The sequence below is a fragment of the Bactrocera dorsalis genome, chromosome 4 (assembly GCF_023373825.1).
Source record: "Bactrocera dorsalis isolate Fly_Bdor chromosome 4, ASM2337382v1, whole genome shotgun sequence".
Lineage (NCBI taxonomy): Eukaryota > Metazoa > Arthropoda > Insecta > Diptera > Tephritidae > Bactrocera > Bactrocera dorsalis.
The window spans coordinates 21,605,721-21,628,422 of NC_064306.1; the positions used below are offsets into that span (position 1 = coordinate 21,605,721).

The window sequence follows — 22,702 nt, forward strand, 5'->3', positions numbered from 1 at the left end:
ATACTTGTAGTTACGTATACGACATGCTCATTCTAGTATTCTATATATGGTATAAGTAAATTTATGCGCTTGCGCGATATTACACTCAAAATCTTTGAGTTGAGTTATTTTAAAGCCTTTGAGCAATATTTAAACAGCAACGAGTTGTGGTGAATAATAATCTGATTAATATGAGTCAAACTCGTAGAAAAGGAGTATGCGGGTGTATATACATATGTATGTATGTCTATTATTTAATACCTTTATCTTCGACAAATTATTAAATTTCATGCATTAGTAAACTATTACCAATATTGGAAATATTGTCACCTTCGAGATCAAAAACATAGTAAAGAAAACAAATTTAACAACAAATCATTCAAATATCCAACCATTTTCATTTCCACAGTCCCTAAATTATTTATACGCGTTAAAGTATTTAAACAGCATATGTTTCTCCTTTTATAACTTTTAAGCTCGTATATCAGATTATCTTCTTTAAAAAATTCATCCCTTTGACTTCAGGACAAAATTATTATTAATGAAAGAAAAATTATTTATGTAGTAGATCTTTATGTATTTGTCTGTATGTTATTTTATTTTGAATTAATGTTAGTAGTTAGCTTCAGCGATAAAACGTGCAAAACTTCGTTTTCCGAAAACATTTATGATGCATTGATGAAAGTTAACATAAGTAAAGAGACATTTTTTATCCACCAACCAAAAATTTTACAAACTCTCTAATGCCATAAAATCATTTAATATAATTTTAAATTTGAAACTTTCACTTCACTGTATACACTGTATTTGAGGTGTGCAACATTATGACTAAACATTGACTGAATCGAACCAAAACTTCTGAAGTCCATAGTCAATGAATATGTGGACACAGTAATGTAATATGTGGAATAATATAAATTTTTTGAATTTTTCTGCAACTTACAATCTATTAGTTGTACCGATGGGAATACCTCCACGGATGCAAAGTTCTTTGTATTTGTTTTGCAAAATTAGGCTCTTTAAGAAGAAAATTACTACTCGAATGAACAACTCAGCACTTTCCACCATTTTTCATTGCTTTAATTTTATGTATGTATGTATCTTTGATATTTCAGTTTAAACGAGCTCTTGGCTTGGGATTTGCATTTTATTTCGATTGACAGCTTTACGATACCCTCATTGCAAACATAGTTAAGTGCTCTTGCAACGTTAAACTTGTGGCTTTTAAACGGTTTTGTTAAGCGTAATAATTTCGTAACTACTTGTACCAAATAGTACGTAACTTTCTCCTTCCAGACTAAATATAGCTGCATACTTATATAGTTGGGGTACTCACAACGTGTCATAAAGTTATAAGTCATAAACAAAAGTTAAGACAAAATACAATGGTTGTGAACACGGCGTTATAAATTTGTTGTCGTAAATCACTTATCAATCAGCTGATTGAAAAAACATAAATTACAATATTTGTAAAAATAAGTATTTCGCAATCAAAATGCCAAGGAGAGGTGAAAATTTTAAGATAATGGATGCGCTGTGCAAGAATCAGGCATTAAACCTGATAATTCTTGACTCAAGTGAGTTTTACCATTATAAGCAAGTCTCATATTTATTCACGTAAAAATTAATTTCCAGGCGACGACGAAGATGCGGACGAAATCTTTGAAAATTTTTCATTCAGTTTACTTTGTTTATTAAACACTCGTAGAAGTGTTCATCTCGGGGTACCAAAGTCATCCCAATGGCGACATAATGTGCTTAGGCACTTTGATGACAGCCGTTTCAACGAAATGATTCGTGTTGGCCCGGACGAATTTTGTCGCATTCTTAATTATATAAAGGACGATAGTGTATTTAACACAAATTCTAGTGGAGCGCAGCTTCCTTTGGATTTACAATTGAAAATAGTGCTATTTAGGTTAGGATCTTCCGGAGATGGATTATCCATACGAAAGGTTGCTTCATTGTTTGGCGTGGGTGATGGGGGCACTATTCAAATTATAACTAAGCGCGTATTTAAAGCAATTTTGAAATTAAAAGAGAAGTTTCTGTTTTGGCCAAATGAAAATGAACGGTTGGAAATTGTTACTGCAACGCGGAAAGAGATGCCAGGTTGTATAGGATATATTGATGGATCCGAATTAAAGTTGGCTGAAGCGCCAGCCAAAAAACATGAACTTTTTTATTCACGAAAACGCCAATATGCTATTAAAATGCAAGCTGTTTGTGATTATAGGCTACGAATAAGACAAGTCACAATAGGATACCCTGGAAGTGTTCATGATGCCAAAATCTTCTTGAATAGCCCTCTCGCAAAACATCCTCAACGATTTTTATCTGACTCCCAATGGATTGCTGGAGATAGCGCCTATCCACTCAAGGAATTTTTATTGACACCGTTCAGGCAAAATAGTACGGACTACACTACGGAAGAAAGAGAAAGTTTCAATAAGTACTTTTCAAAATATCGTGTGCGAATTGAGAATTGTTTTGGCATTTTAAAAGAAAAATTCGGTAGCTTGAAGGAATTGAAGTTTAGAATGATAAATGAGCAAAATAAAAAAGAATGCAATGATTGGATCATGGTATGCTGCATTCTTCATAACATGCTAATTAATTTCCAAACTGAAAACGAAGAAAGCGTTGAAATTAACCCACCTCAATATAGCTTACCACCAGGAAGTAACACAAGATCTAGCCTTCTTAACTTCATACAAAACCATAGATTAACTTAAAATACATCATTATTTAAAAGTATATTTACTATTCATTAGTATTAGTATTCATATAAAAATGTGTTTTTTTTATTTAAAAATTAACATAAAAAGTAATTATTAAAAATAAACTTCAGGTACGTTAATTCATTTCAGGTAATTTAAAATTATCTTGCGCCACTTCTTCCAATTCATCCACTTATTTGTATTTGTGTTTCAATTCTTCCATTGCCAATCTTTCTTTCATTTGTTCAGATTTCTGAACAGTTCTTAACGGCTACAATTGTAAATGAGATAAATCTCTATAGAAACGGATCTCATATGTCAAATATTTGTATGCATTATCGCTAACACATAAAAATACAGTCATAAATATAAATATGTACAAATACCCATTTCGGGTATTGTTTATGTTACATGGTATAGGGTTGTTTTCAAGTGCACATGCACATTTGTATTCAATTGCCTAAATGCATATCTTAAGTCAATATGTTATCTTAAATAAATATGTTTGTTTGTTAATTGTTGAGTGCATACGTATTGCATATAAATGCATACGTGCCTCATATAAATGTATGCAGTGTAAAGGATCGCAAATGATCCTAAACTAATAGTAGATAAGAAATAATTGTGTATGCCGTTGAGAACACTTATGTTTAAGATATGTGTACATACTGTCGGTATGTACAGTAGATTAGTATTAAGTAAGTTATGTGTATGTACTCTGCATATGGTGCATACACGAATTAGGATAAGAAATTCTATAAATAAAGGAGCTCTGGGCAACCAGAGCTGAGTACTATTTTATAACCGAACCCAACGCGTTTCATTTAACATTTTGGTGACCCCGACGTGATTAATCACGCGAGTGAGTATTTATAAAAAAAAAAAAAAAAAAAAAAAATATAAAAGTTTGTCTTTATAAAAAAAAAAAAAAAATAAAATTTTGTGAAAAGTGAAAAGTGGTGTTTGAAAAAGTGCATTTAAAAAAAAAAAAATAATAACAATAATATATATATATACATACATATATTATATTAATAATAAAAAAAAAACGAAGTGAATTAAAAAAAAAAATAAAAAATTTTCAAATTTACAGCTTTCTACGAGTATCAAGGTAAGAACATTTTTCATTTTTTTATATTCATATACAATTATTTTTTTTATTTTTGGTAAAATGGAGAACCAAATAAAATTAGCAGAAGAACTGCAAAAACTTCATTTCAAGTCCATGAGTATGGATATAAATGAAGATTTGTTAAATTTGGAAAAACTCCTAGATACTTTGGACAAAAAATGGGCAGAGTTTCAACGAAACCATTTAGAATTGTCCAAAGATCCCAAAAACAAAAAAGACAATTATTTTAAAACGGACGTAGAAGGGTCGGTAGGCACGCTTTATTTGACAGCGCACGCCAAGTTAAGCGAATTGATCGCTATTATTAGAGAAAATAGTGCTCCCAGGAAAGTGGAATGCCTTCCAAATCCTGGTTTAGTTCGCAGGCTTCAATTCTTATTAACAGAATTAGAAAAGAATATTGAAGACTGCGAATTAAACGAAATAGTCTCTCTAGACAGTATAGAGAGACTAATAGAAAAAACTCGTGATACTGTGCTTGAATTTATTAGCCAGCACGAAAATGATGAATTAACAAGTAAATTCTATGACTTAAGAAATAGATTTTACAAACTTAAATTAAAATCTATTAGCAAAAAAAATGCTACCAATTTCACGTTGCCTCAAGTTGACATTCCGATTTTTTCAGGAGATTACGCTCAGTGGCAAACTTTTAAAGAATTGTTCGAACAGCTAGTAGTCTCTCAAAATGTTTCAGATACGTATAAAATGTGTATTTTAAAAACAAAATTAAGAGGTTCGGCTGCAAGTTGTATTGCAAATCTGCCTTCAACCTCAACAAATTTTTCAGTTGCCTGGAACCTTCTTAATGAAAAATTTACCAATAAGAGGTTACTCGCCAATACTTATTTTAAACAAATTTTAGATGCACCAGTAGTGATTGAGACTGCTTTTAGTGTACGAAATTTTCAAGAAAAAATTTCTGAAAGTACACAAGCATTGGAAAGTCTCAGTTTGTCTGCAGATAATTTGTTGCAAGCTTTATTAAATTATACGCTTGTGCAAAAATTAGACAACAATTTAAGACTTAGGTATGAAAATTCCCTTAAAAACCCTAAGGAAATACCTACCTTAAATTCACTACAATCGTTTCTGATTCATGAAGGGAATGCACTAGAAGCAGCACAAGCTTCAAAAACATCACCAATATTTCAAAATGCAGAATTTAAATGCATAATGGGATGTAATACTTCACATAATATATTTCATTGTTATAAATTTAAAGCCCTTTCTACACAGGACAAATGGGATGCAGTAATAAAACACAAATTATGCACCAAATGTCTTAAAACAGGGCACAATATAAAAGAGTGTAAAGGCGAAAGTTGCTTTACTTGTCAAGGAAACCATCATTTATGGCTCCACAAAGACAAATCCTTTAAACCTAAAAGCACAGTGATTAAAAATACTAAAAATTATAAATTAAAAAATGATTCTAAACATGTCCTGCTAACTACAGCAATTGTTGGTATAAAATGTCGTGATGGAAGAATAATAAAGGCACGTGCTTTATTAAATAATGGGTCTCAAGTTCACCTCATAACTAAAGAACTAAAAAACAAATTAAAACTTCCTTCCAGGAGAGAATCTGTGACCATTGAAGGAGTTGGTCGAAATAAGATCAATACAAAAGAAAGAGTTAATCTTCATTTAAAATCATTAACAGATCATTTTGAAGCAAATTTAGACACCGTTGTAGTGCAAAAGATTGTGTCCAAAGTGCCCACGGAATACATAAAAGTTAAAAAAATTCCAAAAAATATAAAACTGGCCGACCCTTCATTTAATGTTCCGGGTAAGATTGACTTACTATTAGGTGCGGACATATTTTTTGATTTGATAAAAGAAGAAAAGATAATTATTGAAAATATTGAATTACAAACTCCAGAACAGTGTGTTTGGGTGGTTGATATATGGATCAACTAACACAAGCTCAAAATTAGCTCACTGTGGTGTTGTAACACATATAAATAAAAAGCTAGATAATCAACGAAAAAAGTATAGGAAAATAGAATCCCTTGAAAGATGTGTTAATAAAACCAAAAAAGAAACGCAGAAATGCTTTCGTAATAATTCAAATTTTTATGCAGATAGTAAATTAGCTGCAGCTTTTCCATTCGAAAAGAAAAATATAAACTTAGGAGATTCTTCTTCACAAACAAAAGGAAGATTAATCTCTCGAGATATAAAATTTAAAAATAATAAACCACGAAAAAGAAATAAATGCCAGGTTTCTTTGGAAAATATTAAAAGTGGTACATTTGTGTTTTTTAAAGAACAAATTATTCCACCAATGCAGTGGAAAAAAGGACGAATTGAAAACGTCATTTTAACCCAAAATTGCAAATGTAGACGTAAGGATAAGCAATGGCACATCATAAAGAGCGATGCACATTGTTTACCCTTTTCCTACTGAAGAAAAAATATGCAAATAATCAATAAAAAGAGATGCGGTCGACTCGAGTTAAAAAAGAAGAAAAATAATAACCTTATTTTTATTTTGTTTGTTAAACTTACTTATAGTTGTACTATGTTTTAAATGTTTAGATATAATAAATATATTTAAAAAAATATTTTTGGAGTGCCTGTTGGGGGTACTTGGACAGCGTGGGATAGAATTATCCACATCGATCTAGTTCAATATTCGGTTGAAAGGCAGCAAATTTCAAGTTCACAGAAATATTTAAAATACTCAACAAGTGAACTCAATGATTTAGCAGCTGCACGACATCATCGCGTTCACGGGGAGGAGGATGAAGGAAGATTGGGTCATTGTCACCCTTCAAAGGATCATTTTACTACTCCTTGTTTGACTTGATGAATGAAGAATACTTATGGTGTATTGAACAGACCTTACGGTTCTCAGATGGTCAGTTCGTGAACTTGATTCTCGATAATGGTGGTGATTTGACCAACTTAGTGCATGAAAAGTTCCCACGAATCGGACTTCAAGTGTTTGAGCGAGAAATTACAACCGGTGTACACAATTTATGTGAAATGGTGAAGGAGAGACATCTCGGTGTGCTAGCCATCAACGTCAACGACTCGGCGACCAAGAGAAAATTCTATAATCTGTATGGTTGTCGCGAGTAGCTAATTGATGGTATTAAACGGCCCACCGATGTGATGATTTCTGGCAAAGTGTGCTGTGTTGCTGGTTATGTGATATGGGCAAAAGATGCGCATAAGCTCTGAGTAGTTTCGGCGGAATCGTTATTATAACCGAAATCGATTCCATCATTGTTTTGCAAGCGGCTATGAAAAGCTATGAAGTAACCACTAAGGAGCAAGCATACAAAGAAGCTATCATCTTCGTAACAACAACTGTTTGCAAGGACATTATTACTGGCGCACATTTTGAACACATGCCTGACGATGCGATCATTTGTAATATTGGTAATTTCGATTTTGAAATCGGCGTCGCATTTTTGAATGCAACGCCAAAGAGAAAATTATTATCAAACCTCAAGTTGATCGTTATACACTATCCAATGGTAATCATATTATTTTGTTGATCAAAGGACTGGTAAACTTGGGCTTCGTGCACGGTCATCCCAGCTTGAGATGTTCAACTCATTCAGAAATCAATTGGTGGCACAAATCGAATTGTGGATCAAGGCTGACAAATACAACGTAGAATTGCATATATTACCGAAAATAATCGATGAAGAGATCACCAGTTTACACTTGGAGAAATTTGGCATACGACCTGAAAAGTCCCGTGATTAAATTCGAAACACTTGGACTTAGAATGGCAGTCATAGTAACACTAGTCCTACAACGCATCTGTAATTCAGCAAGGCACTAAGGCACTCATTTCCGCTAGGACTATATATCTTACGAAATTAATTATTAATATTAGCAAATGAAAATTATATTAAACATTTAAAAAATATACAATAAAAATAGTTTATATTAGAAAAATTATAACGAGTTCGATCAGCCAATCTTGAAATTAAAAATGTAAATTAACATGCCCAAGATTTATAAATACTAGAATTATTTTGAAGTGTAAACACTTCAACGTGGGCAGTATGTTCAGATTTCTGAACAGTTCTTAACGGCTACAATTGTAAATGAGATAAATCTGTATAGAAACGGATCTCATATGTCAAATATTTGTATGCATTATCGCTAACACATAAAAATACAGTCATAAATATAAATATGTACAAATACCCATTTCGGGTATTGTTTATGTTACATGGTATAGGGTTGTTTTCAAGTGCACATGCACATTTGTATTCAATTGCCTAAATGCATATCTTAAGTCAATATGTTATCATAAGTAAATATGTTTGTTTGTTAATTGTTGAGTGCATACGTATTGCATATAAATGCATACGTGCCTCATATAAATGTATGCAGTGTAAAGGATCGCAAATGATCCTAAACTAATAGCAGATAAGAAATAGTTGTGTATGCCGTTGAGAACACTTATGTTTAAGATATGTGTACATACTGTCGGTATGTACAGTAGATTAGTATTAAGTAAGTTATGTGTATGTACTCTGCATGTGGTGCATACACGAATTAGGATAAGAAATTCTATAAATAAAGGAGCTCTGGGCAACCAGAGCTGAGTACTATTTTATAACCGAACCCAACGCGTTTAATTTAACAATTTCCATTATTTTTATTTTTTCATTACTTTCCAATTCTTTTAGTTTCATCTCCATTTCTTTGTCTTTTAGTAATAATTCTTGCTTTTCCCTTAACTCTACTTCTTTTTCTTTAATCCTCAATTCTCTTTCTCTTAATTCCAACTCTTTCTCCTTAAAACTCAATTCTTGCTCCATTTTCTGCTTTTTCAGCTGTATCATTTCAGACTGAAATTGCAGAATATCTGATGCCGCAGTTCTGGAATATATTCCTTTACGAATTGTCTTATCTATGCCTTCGCCTTCGCATACAGCCGCAGAAGACGCTGACTCGTTGAGGTCTACTTCCGAATAGTTTTCGTTGTTTTCCAAACTTTCGTTTATCACTGCTGACTCAACCACTCTACTGCCGAAAATTTCTTCCATTTCATAAAAAAACGTACACATTTTAAGTAAAGTGGCTGAAATAAAAATGTATAGTTATTCTAAGTACCACTAGAAGAATGAATAACATTTAAATTCTCAAGTTCTGATGCGATTTACAAGTCGTTCCGCTTCATTTTATGGTTTGAACCATTTACACAAATTCGCAATTGTCCTCAATACTATTTGCTTCACTTCTATACGCACGCAGAAACCGTGAAAATTTTGTTTTATTTACAAAACAAAATCTTACCCTTCATAGTTTCGCCTTCCATACTCCCTGCACCTGTCGAACCTTCCCATGCTTTTGCTTTGTTATATGTTGTACGCATATAACGAACCTTCGAGCGTGTCAGCTTCCAGTCCACCGCAATGTTGCTCTCGTTTGAAAATCGTCTATAATACAATTGAGACGTTGGTTTCTACAATTAAAATTATAATAGATTACTTCTAAGTTGTATTTTAATTAATAGATTTACCTCAAAATCCCTGTTTTGTGTCAAAAATTCAATTAACGCCTTTTCTTCTTCAAACAGCCACTTTCTGGTTGGGTTGGAACGCACCCGCTTTGCTTTTGTCTAAAAGCGCATTTAATTAGTTGAATTGTATTTATTATGCATTTTTATATTACCTGTATAACATTATATTGCTCCATTATTCCGAAAACCCTCGACAAAAGAAATTTGAAAGAAATTTAAATTCAAACACAAATGTAACCACAACACAAAAGTAAACTTATGTAAACAGAAATCAGCTGATCAGTTATGACGAACCGAATACATAGCGTTCAGAGTCGTATTTGCGTAAACTTATTTTAGTATGCAATCCAACAACAAATTTTTTACACTAGCATAAAAAGTTATGACTTTATGATTTTACGATGCTTTAAGACACGTTGTGAGTACCCCAAGTGTCAACCAACAAATTGTTTCTTAGGGAGAAAAAGACGTTAGGAAAATTTCAGATCGATATCTGAATAACTGAGTTCCTCTTCCTGTCTATATGGACAAACATGCGGACACAGAGACATACCTAAATCAACACAGCTCTTCATACTGATCCTTCATATATGCAAGTACATCTTTAGTGGCGTAGACACCGCTTACGCGGTTATAGCCGAGTTAACAGCAGCGCAGCAATCGTTTTTTCCTTTAGCAATTTGGCCCCAATTGGAGATCCCAAGTGAAATCAGGTCCTTCTCCACTTGATCTCCCCAACTAAGTGGAGGTCAGAGTTGGAGTGTTTTCATCCATACGGACGACATGACCTAGCCAGCGTAGCCGCTGTCTCTTAATTCACTGAACTATGTCATTATCGTCGTATAACTCGTACAGCTTATCGTTCCATCGTTGCGATATTCACCATGGTCAACGCGTAAAGAACCATAAATATTTTACAACCTTTACTCGAAATGTCGACTCATCAGATGTTGTAATCGTCCATGCTGCAGAGACAGGACGGGAATAATGAGTGACTTATAGAGTTTGGTTTTTGTTCGAGAGATATTCTGCGTTGGATTTCGAGGCTAGCGTTGTTATTGGTGTAAATGCTAGTTCCAATATAGAAAAAGTTATCTACGATTGCAAAGTACTGGGGAGCCTAGTTACGAGTGCGACGACTGCTTGTTTAGTGGAGCTTTCAGTATTGCTCAATGTCAGTTTACACAGCCGTATTAGTTTTGCGAGGATACCAAACTCAGACATAGCAGCATAGAAGCAACTTTAAGATTGACGAAGAGGTGCTGTGTGTCGATCCTCTTTTCACGCGTCTTTTCCAAGATTTGGTGCATGGTGAATATCTGTCAGCTATTGATTTTCTGGGCCTAAAGTCGCACTGATAAGGTCCAATCAGTTTGTTGAGGATGGGCTTTAATCTTTCACACAACACGCTCGATAGGACCTTATATGAGATGTTGAGGAGACTTATCCCACGGTAGTTGGCGCAGATTGTAGGGTCTCCCTTTTTGTGGACTGGGCAGAGCACACTTAAATTCCAATCGTTGGACATGCTTTGGTCTGAGCATATTCTTCAAAGAAGCTGATGCATGCTTCTATTCAGTTCTTTGCCGCCGTGTTTGAATAGCTCGGCCGGCAAGCCATCGACCCCCCTGCTTTGTTGTTCTTTAGATGTGTATTTGCTTTTCAAACTTCTTCATGGTCGGGAAATGGAGTGTCTACTCCCTCGTCATCGATTGGGGAAACGGATTCGCGTTCTTCTGGCGTTATGCTGATTCACTGACATTCAGCAGACTAGGGAAGGGTTCCCTTCATAATTTTAGTACGCTCTGGCATCGGTTACTAGGTCACCTGTGAGGGTTCTACAAGAGTGTACTCCGGTCTTGAAATCTTCTGTTAGTCGCTCCATATTTTTGGAAGAATTTTCGAGCATTGCCCTTGTCGGGCAGCTTGTTCAGCTCTTCATACTTACGCATTTCCCCCACTCTCTTTGTTTGTCTACAAATGCATTTCGCTTACCTCTTTAACTCTTTGTATCTCTCCTGGCGGGGTCAGCTCTTATAAGTGCGCATCAAGCACTCATAGAAGGCATCTTCTATCGAGACGTAGGCGCAAATCAGCGATACGTTGAGGAACTTCGCTTTGATGTGGAATGTCCTACCACGAATCCCAGTCGTCATTAAAAAGGGTGCTTCTCTTCCAAGGCTGTTTTTTACTTTTCATTCGGGGCGTTAAACGTGAGCTGATTGATCCATATGTAAAAGAATCGTTTCTGGCCATTCCCAAGTGAATGGTAATCAGAGAACTTTCCTCACTAAAAAGAAAAAAATAATAAAATGTGTGCACAACGATCAGGTATGTTTTTAAATATTTCTAAATTTTTAAATTTTTAATTAAGTATTCTCTGTAGATTTCGATGAAATGAAAAATGTGGAGCATCTCTAAAGTTGTGGAAACATTTAGCACAAGGGAGAAGTGCATGCCTTCGCGGAACAAGGGGGCTTAATTTTAACTAGTAAATTGTGCCGCAAACATAAAACGACCATGATCCCAACTCTAGCGAAGAATAATTAGATGCCGTAAATGCGAAGATACTATTGCCTCAAATATTTTATCTCATGTTCGCATACACTTCGCATTGGTGCCAAACAGAAGTGCAAAAAACAGTTTTGTAGCTATTTTATCAACCGCTATCATCTGCGATTGGTACAGCAATTGTCGGGAAGCCGTTGTGTTGTTTCAAATAGACCATGAAGGGACTGTCGGGAAAATTTTTGGTCCCGGAAAAATTATTCAAATCGATGAAAGCAAATTTGGAAAACGGAAGAACAACAAAGGTAATAACACTTGTATATATAAAATTTTACGTACTCACTTATTTTCTCATATTTCAGGTAGAAGAGTTGAAGGTCACTGGGTACTGGGCATGGTAGAGGATGGGAGCGAGGACGTGAGGTTGGAAGTCTCTCCCGAGAACGTTAGATCTGCTGAGGTGCTCATACCAATTATTAAGAAGCACGTGGCGGAAGGGTCAATTATACGAGTATGTACCGACTTTTTGAGGGCACATAATTACCTTTCCGATCATGGGTATGAGCACAAACAAAATTTCACAGATATGATTATTGAGTACCTCTGGCGTAAAACCATACAAACAAAAAACGTGAAGATCCATTTGTTAAGCTTTTACAAGCAATAAAACATACATATAAACCTTGAATTTGTTTTTGTTTTTATTTAATTACAAAATACTTTTTATATTAAAATTTTTTCAGGTATTTGGTATAAAGTTATTCCTTATTTTCTTTCGTTGACAAATACGCAGATATGGCAATACCATTTATTTGCTAGTATGCAAACCTTTTGTTATTGTGCAAATGCAAAGAATTTAATTAAAATAAAAGTAAAGTATTAAATTAATATACAGAAACGTTATAGTGAAGTATTAATAAGTGAAAAGTGCTTAACATAAGTGAAAAAGTCATTCACAATATACAAATTATCAAGTAAAAAGTAGTGAATTTTTTAACTTTAAATGCAAATATATTAAAAATTATAAGTCAGCGGCAACTATATACACATATATATATTTTCGTGGTCTGGAGAACGTCACCTTTCCATTGATACCCATTTTATCATTTATTTGACTAAATGAACCTTAGTCTCCTGCCCCCACAACATATAATCCCGAAGCGCCATTTCAACACCGAACACCTAACCACAGCAATAATGCCGCATCAATAATACTCTACATTCACCGCATTAAAATATACGTCACTATCACGCTACATTCACCACACTCACCTCGACATCACCTACAATACAATCACACATAACTTCTTCTTTTGCGATCCGCTGACGAAAGCCGTGCTGCTCACCCCTGAGTACTAACTTTAATATTGTGGGAATATCTAGCTTTTTAAAAATCCGGAAAAAATTTGTATTAAAATTCTTATAAACTCATTCTTAATAAAAAAACATTTGTAAAATTCTTGCGGAATTTTTGTGTTCTTCTTTTTTTGATATAAAATTCAGAACGGTGAGTGCGTGGAACTTACTCGAAAGCAACATAGGGATGCTATTCTAAAATTTACCCGAAGACATTCCTCTGTGCAATACGTAATCAATAATTACAAAAAAGGACACTGTGGAGATGATGCCGGGTAAAGGACGTACAAAGTTGTTAGATACATTTCTATTTCAGCGCCGAGTAATGCGAATAGTGAACGAAAATCCTAAAATCAGTGTTGTAAAACAATTAGAAACTTTGTACATTCAAATAAACGCATGGCTCGTACGCCAAGAAATAAGCTATTTCTCTCGAAGATTTATAAAGGGTGATTTTTTAAGAGCTTGATAACTTTTTTTTAAAAAAAAACGCATAAAATTTGCAAAATCTCATCGGTTCTTTATTTGAAACGTTAGATTGGTTCATGACATTTACTTTTTGAAGATAATTTCATTTAAATGTTGACCGCGGCTGCGTCTTAGGTGGTCCATTCGGAAAGTCCAATTTTGGGCAACTTTTTCGAGCATTTCGGCCGGAATAGCCCGAATTTCTTCGGAAATGTTGTCTTCCAAAGCTGGAATAGTTGCTGGCTTATTTCTGTAGACTTTAGACTTGACGTAGCCCCACAAAAAATAGTCTAAAGGCGTTAAATCGCATGATCTTGGTGGCCAACTTACGGGTCCATTTCTTGAGATGAATTGTTGTCCGAAGTTTTCCCTCAAAATGGCCATAGAATCGCGAGCTGTGTGGCATGTAGCGCCATCTTGTTGAAACCACATGTCAACCAAGTTCAGTTCTTCCATTTTTGGCAACAAAAAGTTTGTTAGCATCGAACGATAGCGATCGCCATTCACCGTAACGTTGCGTCCAACAGCATCTTTGAAAAAATACGGTCCAATGATTCCACCAGCGTACAAACCACACCAAACAGTGCATTTTTCGGGATGCATGGGCAGTTCTTGAACGGCTTCTGGTTGCTCTTCACCCCAAATGCGGCAATTTTGCTTATTTACGTAGCCATTCAACCAGAAATGAGCCTCATCGCTGAACAAAATTTGTCGATAAAAAAGCGCGAAACACATTTCGAACCGAACACTGATTTTGGTAATAAAATTCAATGATTTGCAAGCGTTGCTCGTTAGTAAGTCTATTCATGATGAAATGTCAAAGCATACTGAGCATCTTTCTCTTTGACACCATGTCTGAAATCCCACGTGATCTGTCAAATACTAATGCATGAAAATCCTAACCTCAAAAAAATCACCCGTTATTTCTGAAAGGCTTAAAATTACCAATTTGCATCATGGTAAGTCCCCTGACTTCTGGAACTTGAGGCGATGCGATCCCTATCCGGAAACATGGGTCTAAGGGCCTTAATCCCGCGTCTACAGACTGCTGTACAGACGATTAGCAGGCATTCCGGTGTTTCAGGCTGCCTGTCATTACAAGTTTTAACCTGCTCTGGTTGTACCCCCCAATTATCAACTTGGCATGTTGCATACCATGCACTAGTTGCCAACTCTTTTCTCTGCCCATTACTTCTTGCTTGCGGAGCAACTCCTTTAAGGTATGGGGGTCCACCCCAGTGAAGGGTTCGGATCCTACCATTTTGGTGGAGGCTGCGGAGCGGACGAGCTCATCAGCCAGTTCGTTACCGGCTATACCTCTGTGACCTTCTTCTTCTTCTTCTTTACTGGCGTAGACACCGCTTACGCGATTATAGCCGAATCAACAACAGCGCGCCAGTCCTTTCTTCTCTTCGCTACGTGGCGCCAATTGGATATTCAAAGCGAAGCCAGGTCCTTCTCCACTTGGTCCTTCCAACGGAGTGGAGGTCTTCCTCTTCCTCTGCTTCCCCCGGCGGGTACAGCGTCGAATACTTTCAGAGCTGGAGTGTTTTCGTCCATTCGGACAACATGACCTAGCCAGCGTAGCCGCTGTCTTTTAATTCGCTGAACTATGTCAATGTCGTCGTATATCTCGTACAGATCATCGTTCCATCGAATGCGATATTCGCCGTGGCCAATACGCAAAGGACCATAAATGTTTCGCAGAACCTTTCTCTCGAAAACTCGTAACGTCGACTCATCGGTTGTTGTCATCGTCCAAGCCTCTGCACCATATAGCAGGACGGGAATAATGAGTGACTTATAGAATTTGGCTTTTGTTCGTCGAGAGAGATAAGGTCTAATCAGTTTGTTGACGGTGGGCTTTAATCTTTCACACAATACGCTCGATAGAACCTTATATGAGATGTTGAGGAGGCTTATCCAACGGTAGTTGGCGCAGATTGTGGGGTCTCCCTTTTCATGGATTGGGCATAGCACACTTAAATTCCAATCGTTGGGCATGCTTTCGTCTGACCTTCGCCTTCTCCTGGCGTTGTAGGTTCACTGCCCAGCAGGCTGGAGAAGTGTTCCCTCCATAATTTAAGTATGCTTTGGGCATCGGTGACTAGATCACCCTTGGGGGTTCTACAAGAGTATGCTCCGGTCTTGAAACTTTCTGTAAGCCGCCGCATCTTTTCGTAGAACTTTCGAGCATTACCCCTGTCGGCCAGCTTATCAAGCTCTTCGAACTCACGCATTTCGGCCTCTTTCTTTTTCTGTCTACAAATGCGTCTCACTTCCCTCTTCAACTCTCGGTATCATTCCATCCCGCACGTGTTGTAGTCGAGCGTAACGTTGCGAGGTAGGCAGCCTGTTTTCTCTCCGCTGCGACACGGCACTCCTCATCGTACCAGCTGTTCTTTTGCACTTTCCGAAAACCAATGGTTTCAGTTGCAGCTGTACGTAAGGAGTATGAAGTGCCGTCCCACAGTTCTCTTATATCGTGTTGTTGACGAGTGCTCTCAGAGAGCAGGAGGGCAAGCCGAGTAGAAAATCGTTCAGCTGTGATTGCAGCTTCTCGACGTCGAACCTTCCTTGTGTTTGTTTGCGTGCGTTTTTTGCTGCACAGAGGCGGGTGCGAATTTTGGCTGCAACAATATAGTGGTCCGAGTCGATGTTAAGACCTCGGAGCGCACGCACATCTAAAACACTGGAGACGTGTCTTCCGTCTCTCACTACTTGATCGATCTGGTTGGTGGTTTTTCGATCCGGAGACTGCCAGGTAGCTTGATGAATTTTCTTATGCTGGAATCTAGTACTACAGATAACCATATTTCGGGCCCCGGCGAAGTCGATCAGCCTCAACCCATTTGGGGATGTTTCCTCGTGGAGTTTGAATTTGCCGACCGTAGTGCCAAAGATACCTTCTTTGCCCACCTTGGCGTTGAAGTCGCCAAGCACGATTTTTACATCGTGGCGGGGGCAGCTCTCACAAGCGAGCTCCAAGCGCTCATAAAAGTCATCTTTGGTCACATCGTCCTTCTCTTCCGTCGGGGCGTGGGCGCAAATCAGCGATATGTTGAAGAACCTCGCTTTGATGCGGATTGTGGCTAGACGTTCATTCATAGGAGTGAATGATAGTACACGGCGACGGAGTCTCTCTCCTACCACGAATCCAACACCAAACTTGCGCTCCTTTATATGCCCACTGTAGTAAATGCCGCAAGGACCTACTTGTCTTTGGCCTTGTCCCGTCCATCGCATTTCTTGGACGGCGGTGATGTCAGCCTTTATTTTCACGAGGACATCAACCAGCTGGGCAGCGGCACCTTCCCAATTAAGGGACCGGACATTCCAGGTGCATGCCCTCAATTCGTAGTCCTTATTTCGTTTGCCATGGTCGTCATCAAAAGGGGGGTTTCTCATCCGAGGCTGTTTATGCTTTTTCATTGGGGTGTTTTTTTTCGTCGCAAACCCAGCGCACAACCCTAAGTAGGGAATATTTCGCCTTCTCACTTTAGCTCGCCTTCAAACGGATGTTCTTAGGCAAGACTGGAAGTCGTGAGCTGCTTGAGTCATATGTAAAAGAATCGTTTCTGGCCACTCCCAAGTGAATGGCGATCAGAGAACTTTCCTCACTTGCGTGAACTTCTACACATGACTCCATCCTCTACCTCTCCACCTCTGTGACCAGGCACCCAAATTAGGTGCACCGGGTTCCGTTCCGCTAGGCTGTTCAGCCGTTCTCTACACTCCTGCACTAGTAGCGATATGATCTCGTAGGAGGAGATTGCTTTTAGTGACGCTTGACTATCGCCAAGTATCGTTTTCTGCTCATTGCGATAGTTGCGATGGAGGTTTATCTCTTTGCACAGACTTATGGCCAAGACTTCTGCTTGGAAAATTCTCGGAAGCCTTCCCATAGGTATGGAGAGCTTGGTGCGTGAACCCGCGATTCCTGCACCGATTCTCTCCGACGTTTTCGAGCCATCAGTGTACCACCTCAACGTACTGTTCCTCAGCATCAGCCCGAGAGTGGAGTCGTTCCACCTATCCTTGCTGTCAAGGGTAAGCTTAAATTTCTTCGTGAAGTTAACTGTTTTGGTGATGCTGTCCCTCGGGAGGAGGGCTAATGGTATATTGCCACTTATCTCTTCCATCCTCTAGGACGAGATTACCTTGCCTTTGCCACATCCCTCTTCATTTATTTGCAGAAGTGTGTGCTTGACTACATGACCGATCATCGGTCATCGGTGGTGTACAACCACATAAAGATCCTTGGCTTACAGCCAAAGGATTTTCCCGCCTGCCGATTGCACACCATTAATGCTTTTGTCGCTTTGACCAAGGTTTGGTTAACATGCTACTTCCACCGCAAAGTAGAATCCAGCGTGAGACCAAGATATTTGACCTTGTTGGTCATCTCTATCTCTCTACACCCAAGTGTAAGATTCCTGAGACCGGGTAGGGACCTACGTCTCGTGAACAGCACTACAGTCGTCCCCCCACTACACCACCCCTTTGCCAGGTTTAAATCTCTTTGTATTAGGTCGCAGCGAGTATCCTCAAATTTTCCTCTTGCTATAATTACAATGTCGTCCGCATACCCCTGGCAGCGGATCCCATTGTCTGTTAGCAGTGCTAACAGGTCGTCCACGACAAAACTCCATAGCAGGAGTGATAGCACACCCCCCCGTGGGCAGCCTCTTGTTGTGCCAAGACGAATCCTTGTATCTCCTATTGTGGTTTCAGCAATTCTGGTACGCAGAAGTAGAGGCCGCTCTATCCATCTACGCACCGGTGCTGCCGCATTCCTCTTCTCTTGTGCCCTGGCTCCACTCCTGTGAGACGTATTATCAAAGGCAACTTCGATATCCAAGAAGACGCAAAGCATCACTTCCCCTCTTTCCAGCGAACTCTCTATCTCAGAGGTTAACTGGTACAGAGCACTATTGATAGATCTGCCGGCTCTGTATGCATGCTGAGCAGCATGCAGGGGTGCACTCTTCAGCGCCTTCGATCTTTTTTCATGGTCTACGATCTTTTCTATAGTTTTTAGTAGGAAAGATGTTAAAGTAATTGGCCTGAAGGATTTAGCCAGTGAATAGTACTTCGTTCCTACTTTGGGTATGAAGATCCTTGGCCGTCCTCCATAATTCAATAATCAGTCTGTCCCTCCCTGCTCAATTTTTCACTTAGCATCTCCCTGAAGGTATGCAGGTATCCCAGTTTGCCCTCCGAGGATTGCGTCTAGGGGGGAGTTGTCTGACCTCTACCTTTAGCGTGAGCCTTATAATTCTGTGGTCTGACAAGGAGGGCTCCGTTGAAACCTTACATTGTGAGGCCAATCCGTTCGCACCTCTCTCCTGCTTATTGTGATGAAGGTGGGTTCACACTCCACATTCTTTAAAGCTAAGTTACTGTCTAATATATGTATACTCCAAAAAAGACTTACCGCTTGCGTTGCAGTTCGTACTGCCGCATTCCATGTGATAGGCGTTCGCGTCACAGGCAATGATTAGGGGCAGCCTGTACCTCCTGCTGTACACCACCAGTCTTTCCACCGCTTTTGGGGGGGCTGTGGATGCCTCCCCTGGAAAATAGGCTGATGCCAGGACGAAGTCTGTGCCTTCAAAGTCCCTGGCTTGCACTCCCACCAGATCCTGCGTCAGGAACTCTGAAATTAAGAAGAATTGAATATTATTCCTGACCACTATACAAGTTCTAGATCTCTCGCTAGAGAGGTCCCAGATTACCTTGTTGAACTCTGTCTTGAGGCCTTTAACCTCTCCTCTGTAGACCCAAGGCTCTTGGATCAGCAGGATGCCAACTTTATTCGATGTTAACCTCGTTATGACAGCCGAAGCTGAAGCCGCGTGATGCAGGTTCACCTGGGCGAAGTCGTATAAAAAAATAAATAAATTATGAATGTATAAGTAGTTCTTATTTATTACCCTATTATCTTGAATTAAAATCTTTTAGGATTTCACGTAACCGAAATACATTTGAAGATGAACGATTAGCTGTTCTTGGTTGAAACTAATCTTCTCGCCAACGCCCGGGTATTTCTCGGTTGCCTTCTGATTATTAAGCGCTAAAATATACCAGTGTAATAATTATTTCGCATTGACTTACATTAATGTTACCACCAAAGGTGTGTCGGGCTGAATTGCTTTTTTATTCGAAAATCGTTGCAGTCGTTTTTTTTAATAATGACAACAATTAATTAAAATTACAAACGCTCATCCGTGTTGCTTAAAGAAATGTTCCTCATTCTTTTCTTGGAACTGCTTAATGCAAGTTTTATAAAATCCTTCTTCTTAGCGTGTAATGTTAACCGGACGAACCCACCATCTTCGGTAGCTTCTATGGAGCTCTTGAAACACTTCATGTACCGTATTTGTAATACGCACAATATTAACAATCGGCCTTACATATTCCTGGTTGTGTATGTTTAATTTATTTATTTAAATTGAAAAATTTCCACCAAATTTAAAATGCAGAAACGACAAATTACGAAACTGTGTACATACAAAATGGACAGCTGTGTTGTTTTCTGTACATGCCGGCCATTGTTATGTCACTAGCTTCACACCCTGTACTCCATCGTCATTGCTTGTATTTGGCCCACGGAACTGCCGTTCGACATTACATCGTGGGACCAAGCTTAGCCATTCGGTTCTTCATTCACGCATTTTCGCTCTGATTCCGATTACTCCTTCTGTTTTTCTGCGTTGTCTCTCTTTCTTCCTTAACTCTTGCATAGCTATATCTGCCTATGCTCTCATTCTGTCCCAGACCACCTTCGATTCGATTGTGTAAAGCACAATGTTCTCCAGTGTCACTCGATGTCATGTTAAAAATTGCGTAAGATAAAAATCAGTTCCCCATGTTTCCGTTCTATCCATAGTTGTATGCTGCTTGTGCTTCCATCTCCCCGTGGTTGCTTCGTCTCATCGTTTCTGCCATTCGTTTAGGCTTCTTTCTCTTTCCTGCTTCCTGTCTTCTTTCGTCAAGCGAGCGCCAGTTCTTTTCTTTTTATCGAATACTTGCTTAATTTCCATGATCAGGCATGAGACCTGATATGACTACAGCTGCCTGATGTGATTGCGTTATAGACTGACTCACTTTGGCCATAAGAACTCGTCTGTTCTGGCTTGGTCCAACAATGTTAGCCATTATCCTTGTTAGCGCCACCGTCACCCATAATGCTTCTCACAGGCAATATATATCACTCCTAGATATCTCAAAGTTTGGAGTGTAGTAACGATTATACGTCAATATTGAGTGTGGTGACCTCTAGTTTCTTTCTGCTTGTGATTAGTACTACTTCCGTCTTTTGGAAAACTAGTTGAAGCTTTGTCACCATCCAAGATGATCTTCAGCAAATATGGTGGTGTTTTCTTTAATTGAAGAGCTCTTATTATATGAGGCCAGTAGGCTGAGGTGGTTCTCGAAGCGGTTTGTTTGGTTTTTGTATTAGAACCAAACGTTGCATCTTCAAAATTTGTGGAAATATGCCCTCTCCTAGGTGCTTTGCGAATAGTCTTGTGAAGGGTTCAGTATTGTGTTTAATCGCGATCTTTAGCGCCTTGTTAGAAATACCATCCGGCCCTGATGCCTTGCTGTTGGCGAACCGTTCTGCTGCTTCTACAACCTCTATGTCAATGACTGGTACATGTATTATTCCACTTTCTTGTAAATGATATACTTGAGGCGGTTGCGCGGGAAAGAGGGTTTCTACTACAGTCTTTAGTAGCGTGGGACAGGTTGGAGCTTGGTTTTTTTGTCATCACTATCCTGTAAGCGTCACCCCATGTTCCAGTTTATTGCACAGCTCTTTGAAGCAGCAGGTCATTCCCTTTTTTTAGTTTTTTTGATGTCGTGTCGCTTCCTCATAAAGCACTTCTGTAGCACTGCGTAATTCGTCGATTGTGACATTCGCTTTGTAGAACTTCAAATTTGTCACTAATTCACTAATTTTTATATCTTAGAACTTATGTATATATTTTAGGGTTTTATGAACAGCGAAGCATGAAAATTTATTCAAAGGCTTATTTCACTTGAATTTACCACAATGTATTTTTGCTAAAGCAGGAAATAATTCTTCCTTCGATGACTGCCCCATTTTTTTCTTTCTATTTTGTTGTGAACTAGAACATTGTAGGGCGAACGTATTATTTTCTAGAATGGTCCCCCAAGGGGACATATTTTATCGATTTTATTTCAAATCGAGGGAACTAAGAGAGTGCAATAAAAAATTTAAGGAAGTAGAGTCCGATGAGGAATGAGATAAACTATTCTGGTTTAACTAAATTTGCAGACAATATAACTGAGGTCACAACTGTTTGCGTCGGGTGTCAGTCGATGACTGGAACTAGAAATAATCCAAAACGAAAAAATATATCAAATTGAGTTTTCGCATCTTTTGGTTGATGTTTTTCTTATATATTCCATATTATTAATGAAGATATCAAAATGAAACTTTATATACATACATACATACGTGTTTCTCGGCTAAGGAGGGAGTACGAGTTCGTAGATGGGCGTAATTGAACCACCCACAAAGCGCCCTTAAATTAAAGCTTATAAAGTGACATAACTAATTAAGATATTTAGCGTAGGCCATGGCATATGCAAGAGGCACTTGTGGGCTAAAATTTTTGAAAAGAACGTGGACCCGCTCTCTAAGAAGTTTAAGATACATATCCCCCGAACAATTTAAGTTATCATATTATAACTAAATTCGCTAAGGACAAAACCCTAAGTACCGAGATTGTACAAATGGATGGAATTGAATGATAACCCCGTTTACTCCTAATATAACTGTACTATATTTCAATAACTACCGTACACCAAAAACATTGATACACCAGAGAAATTACATTTTACACTTAACATGTAAAGCCGTTTTAGAAGTCGGTGTCAAAATAATGGAAATAATATGATGGACGTGGCGCCGCCCCCATTTGGGTGCAATGTATATCTCAGGACCTACTAAAACGATACTGGCCAAATTTTGTGTGATATTACCCTGACATTCTTATGTTCTAG

At 38.2% G+C, this 22,702-nt stretch overlaps 2 protein-coding genes and 1 pseudogene across 2 annotated transcripts; 2 read left to right on the forward strand and 1 right to left on the reverse strand.

Annotated features, from left to right (window-relative positions):
* Positions 1-1,296: 1,296 nt before the first annotated feature.
* On the forward strand, positions 1,297-2,843 carry LOC125778205 (uncharacterized). The gene is made up of 2 exons (XM_049454824.1): positions 1,297-1,556; positions 1,615-2,843. The coding sequence occupies exons 1-2, from the start codon at positions 1,475-1,477 to the stop codon at positions 2,712-2,714; spliced, it is 1,182 nt and encodes a 393-aa protein (XP_049310781.1). The 5' UTR covers positions 1,297-1,474; the 3' UTR covers positions 2,715-2,843.
* Positions 2,844-6,199: 3,356 nt separating this feature from the next.
* On the forward strand, positions 6,200-8,433 carry LOC125778208 (adenosylhomocysteinase-like; annotated as a pseudogene).
* LOC125778248 (uncharacterized) lies at positions 8,418-9,620 on the reverse strand. Its single transcript, XM_049454951.1, has 4 exons — positions 9,487-9,620; positions 9,335-9,433; positions 9,109-9,277; positions 8,418-8,893 (listed from the first exon to the last, which is right to left on the reverse strand). The coding sequence occupies exons 1-4, from the start codon at positions 9,508-9,510 to the stop codon at positions 8,418-8,420; spliced, it is 768 nt and encodes a 255-aa protein (XP_049310908.1). The 5' UTR covers positions 9,511-9,620.
* Positions 9,621-22,702: the final 13,082 nt, after the last annotated feature.

What these genes read in the sequence shown, in the direction of transcription:
- LOC125778205 (XM_049454824.1), top strand. Translation starts at nt 1,475, where the DNA reads ATGCCAAGGAGAGGTGAAAATTTTAAGATAATGGATGCGCTGTGCAAG. An exon ending in CCTGATAATTCTTGACTCAA is followed by an intron (nt 1,557 to 1,614) that starts GTGAGTTTTACC and finishes ATTAATTTCCAG; the next exon opens with GCGACGACGAAGATGCGGAC.
- LOC125778248 (XM_049454951.1), bottom strand. Translation starts at nt 9,510, where the DNA reads ATGGAGCAATATAATGTTATACAG. An exon ending in AGCAATATAATGTTATACAG is followed by an intron (nt 9,434 to 9,486) that starts GTAATATAAAAA and finishes ATGCGCTTTTAG; the next exon opens with ACAAAAGCAAAGCGGGTGCG. An exon ending in CACAAAACAGGGATTTTGAG is followed by an intron (nt 9,278 to 9,334) that starts GTAAATCTATTA and finishes TTTTAATTGTAG; the next exon opens with AAACCAACGTCTCAATTGTA.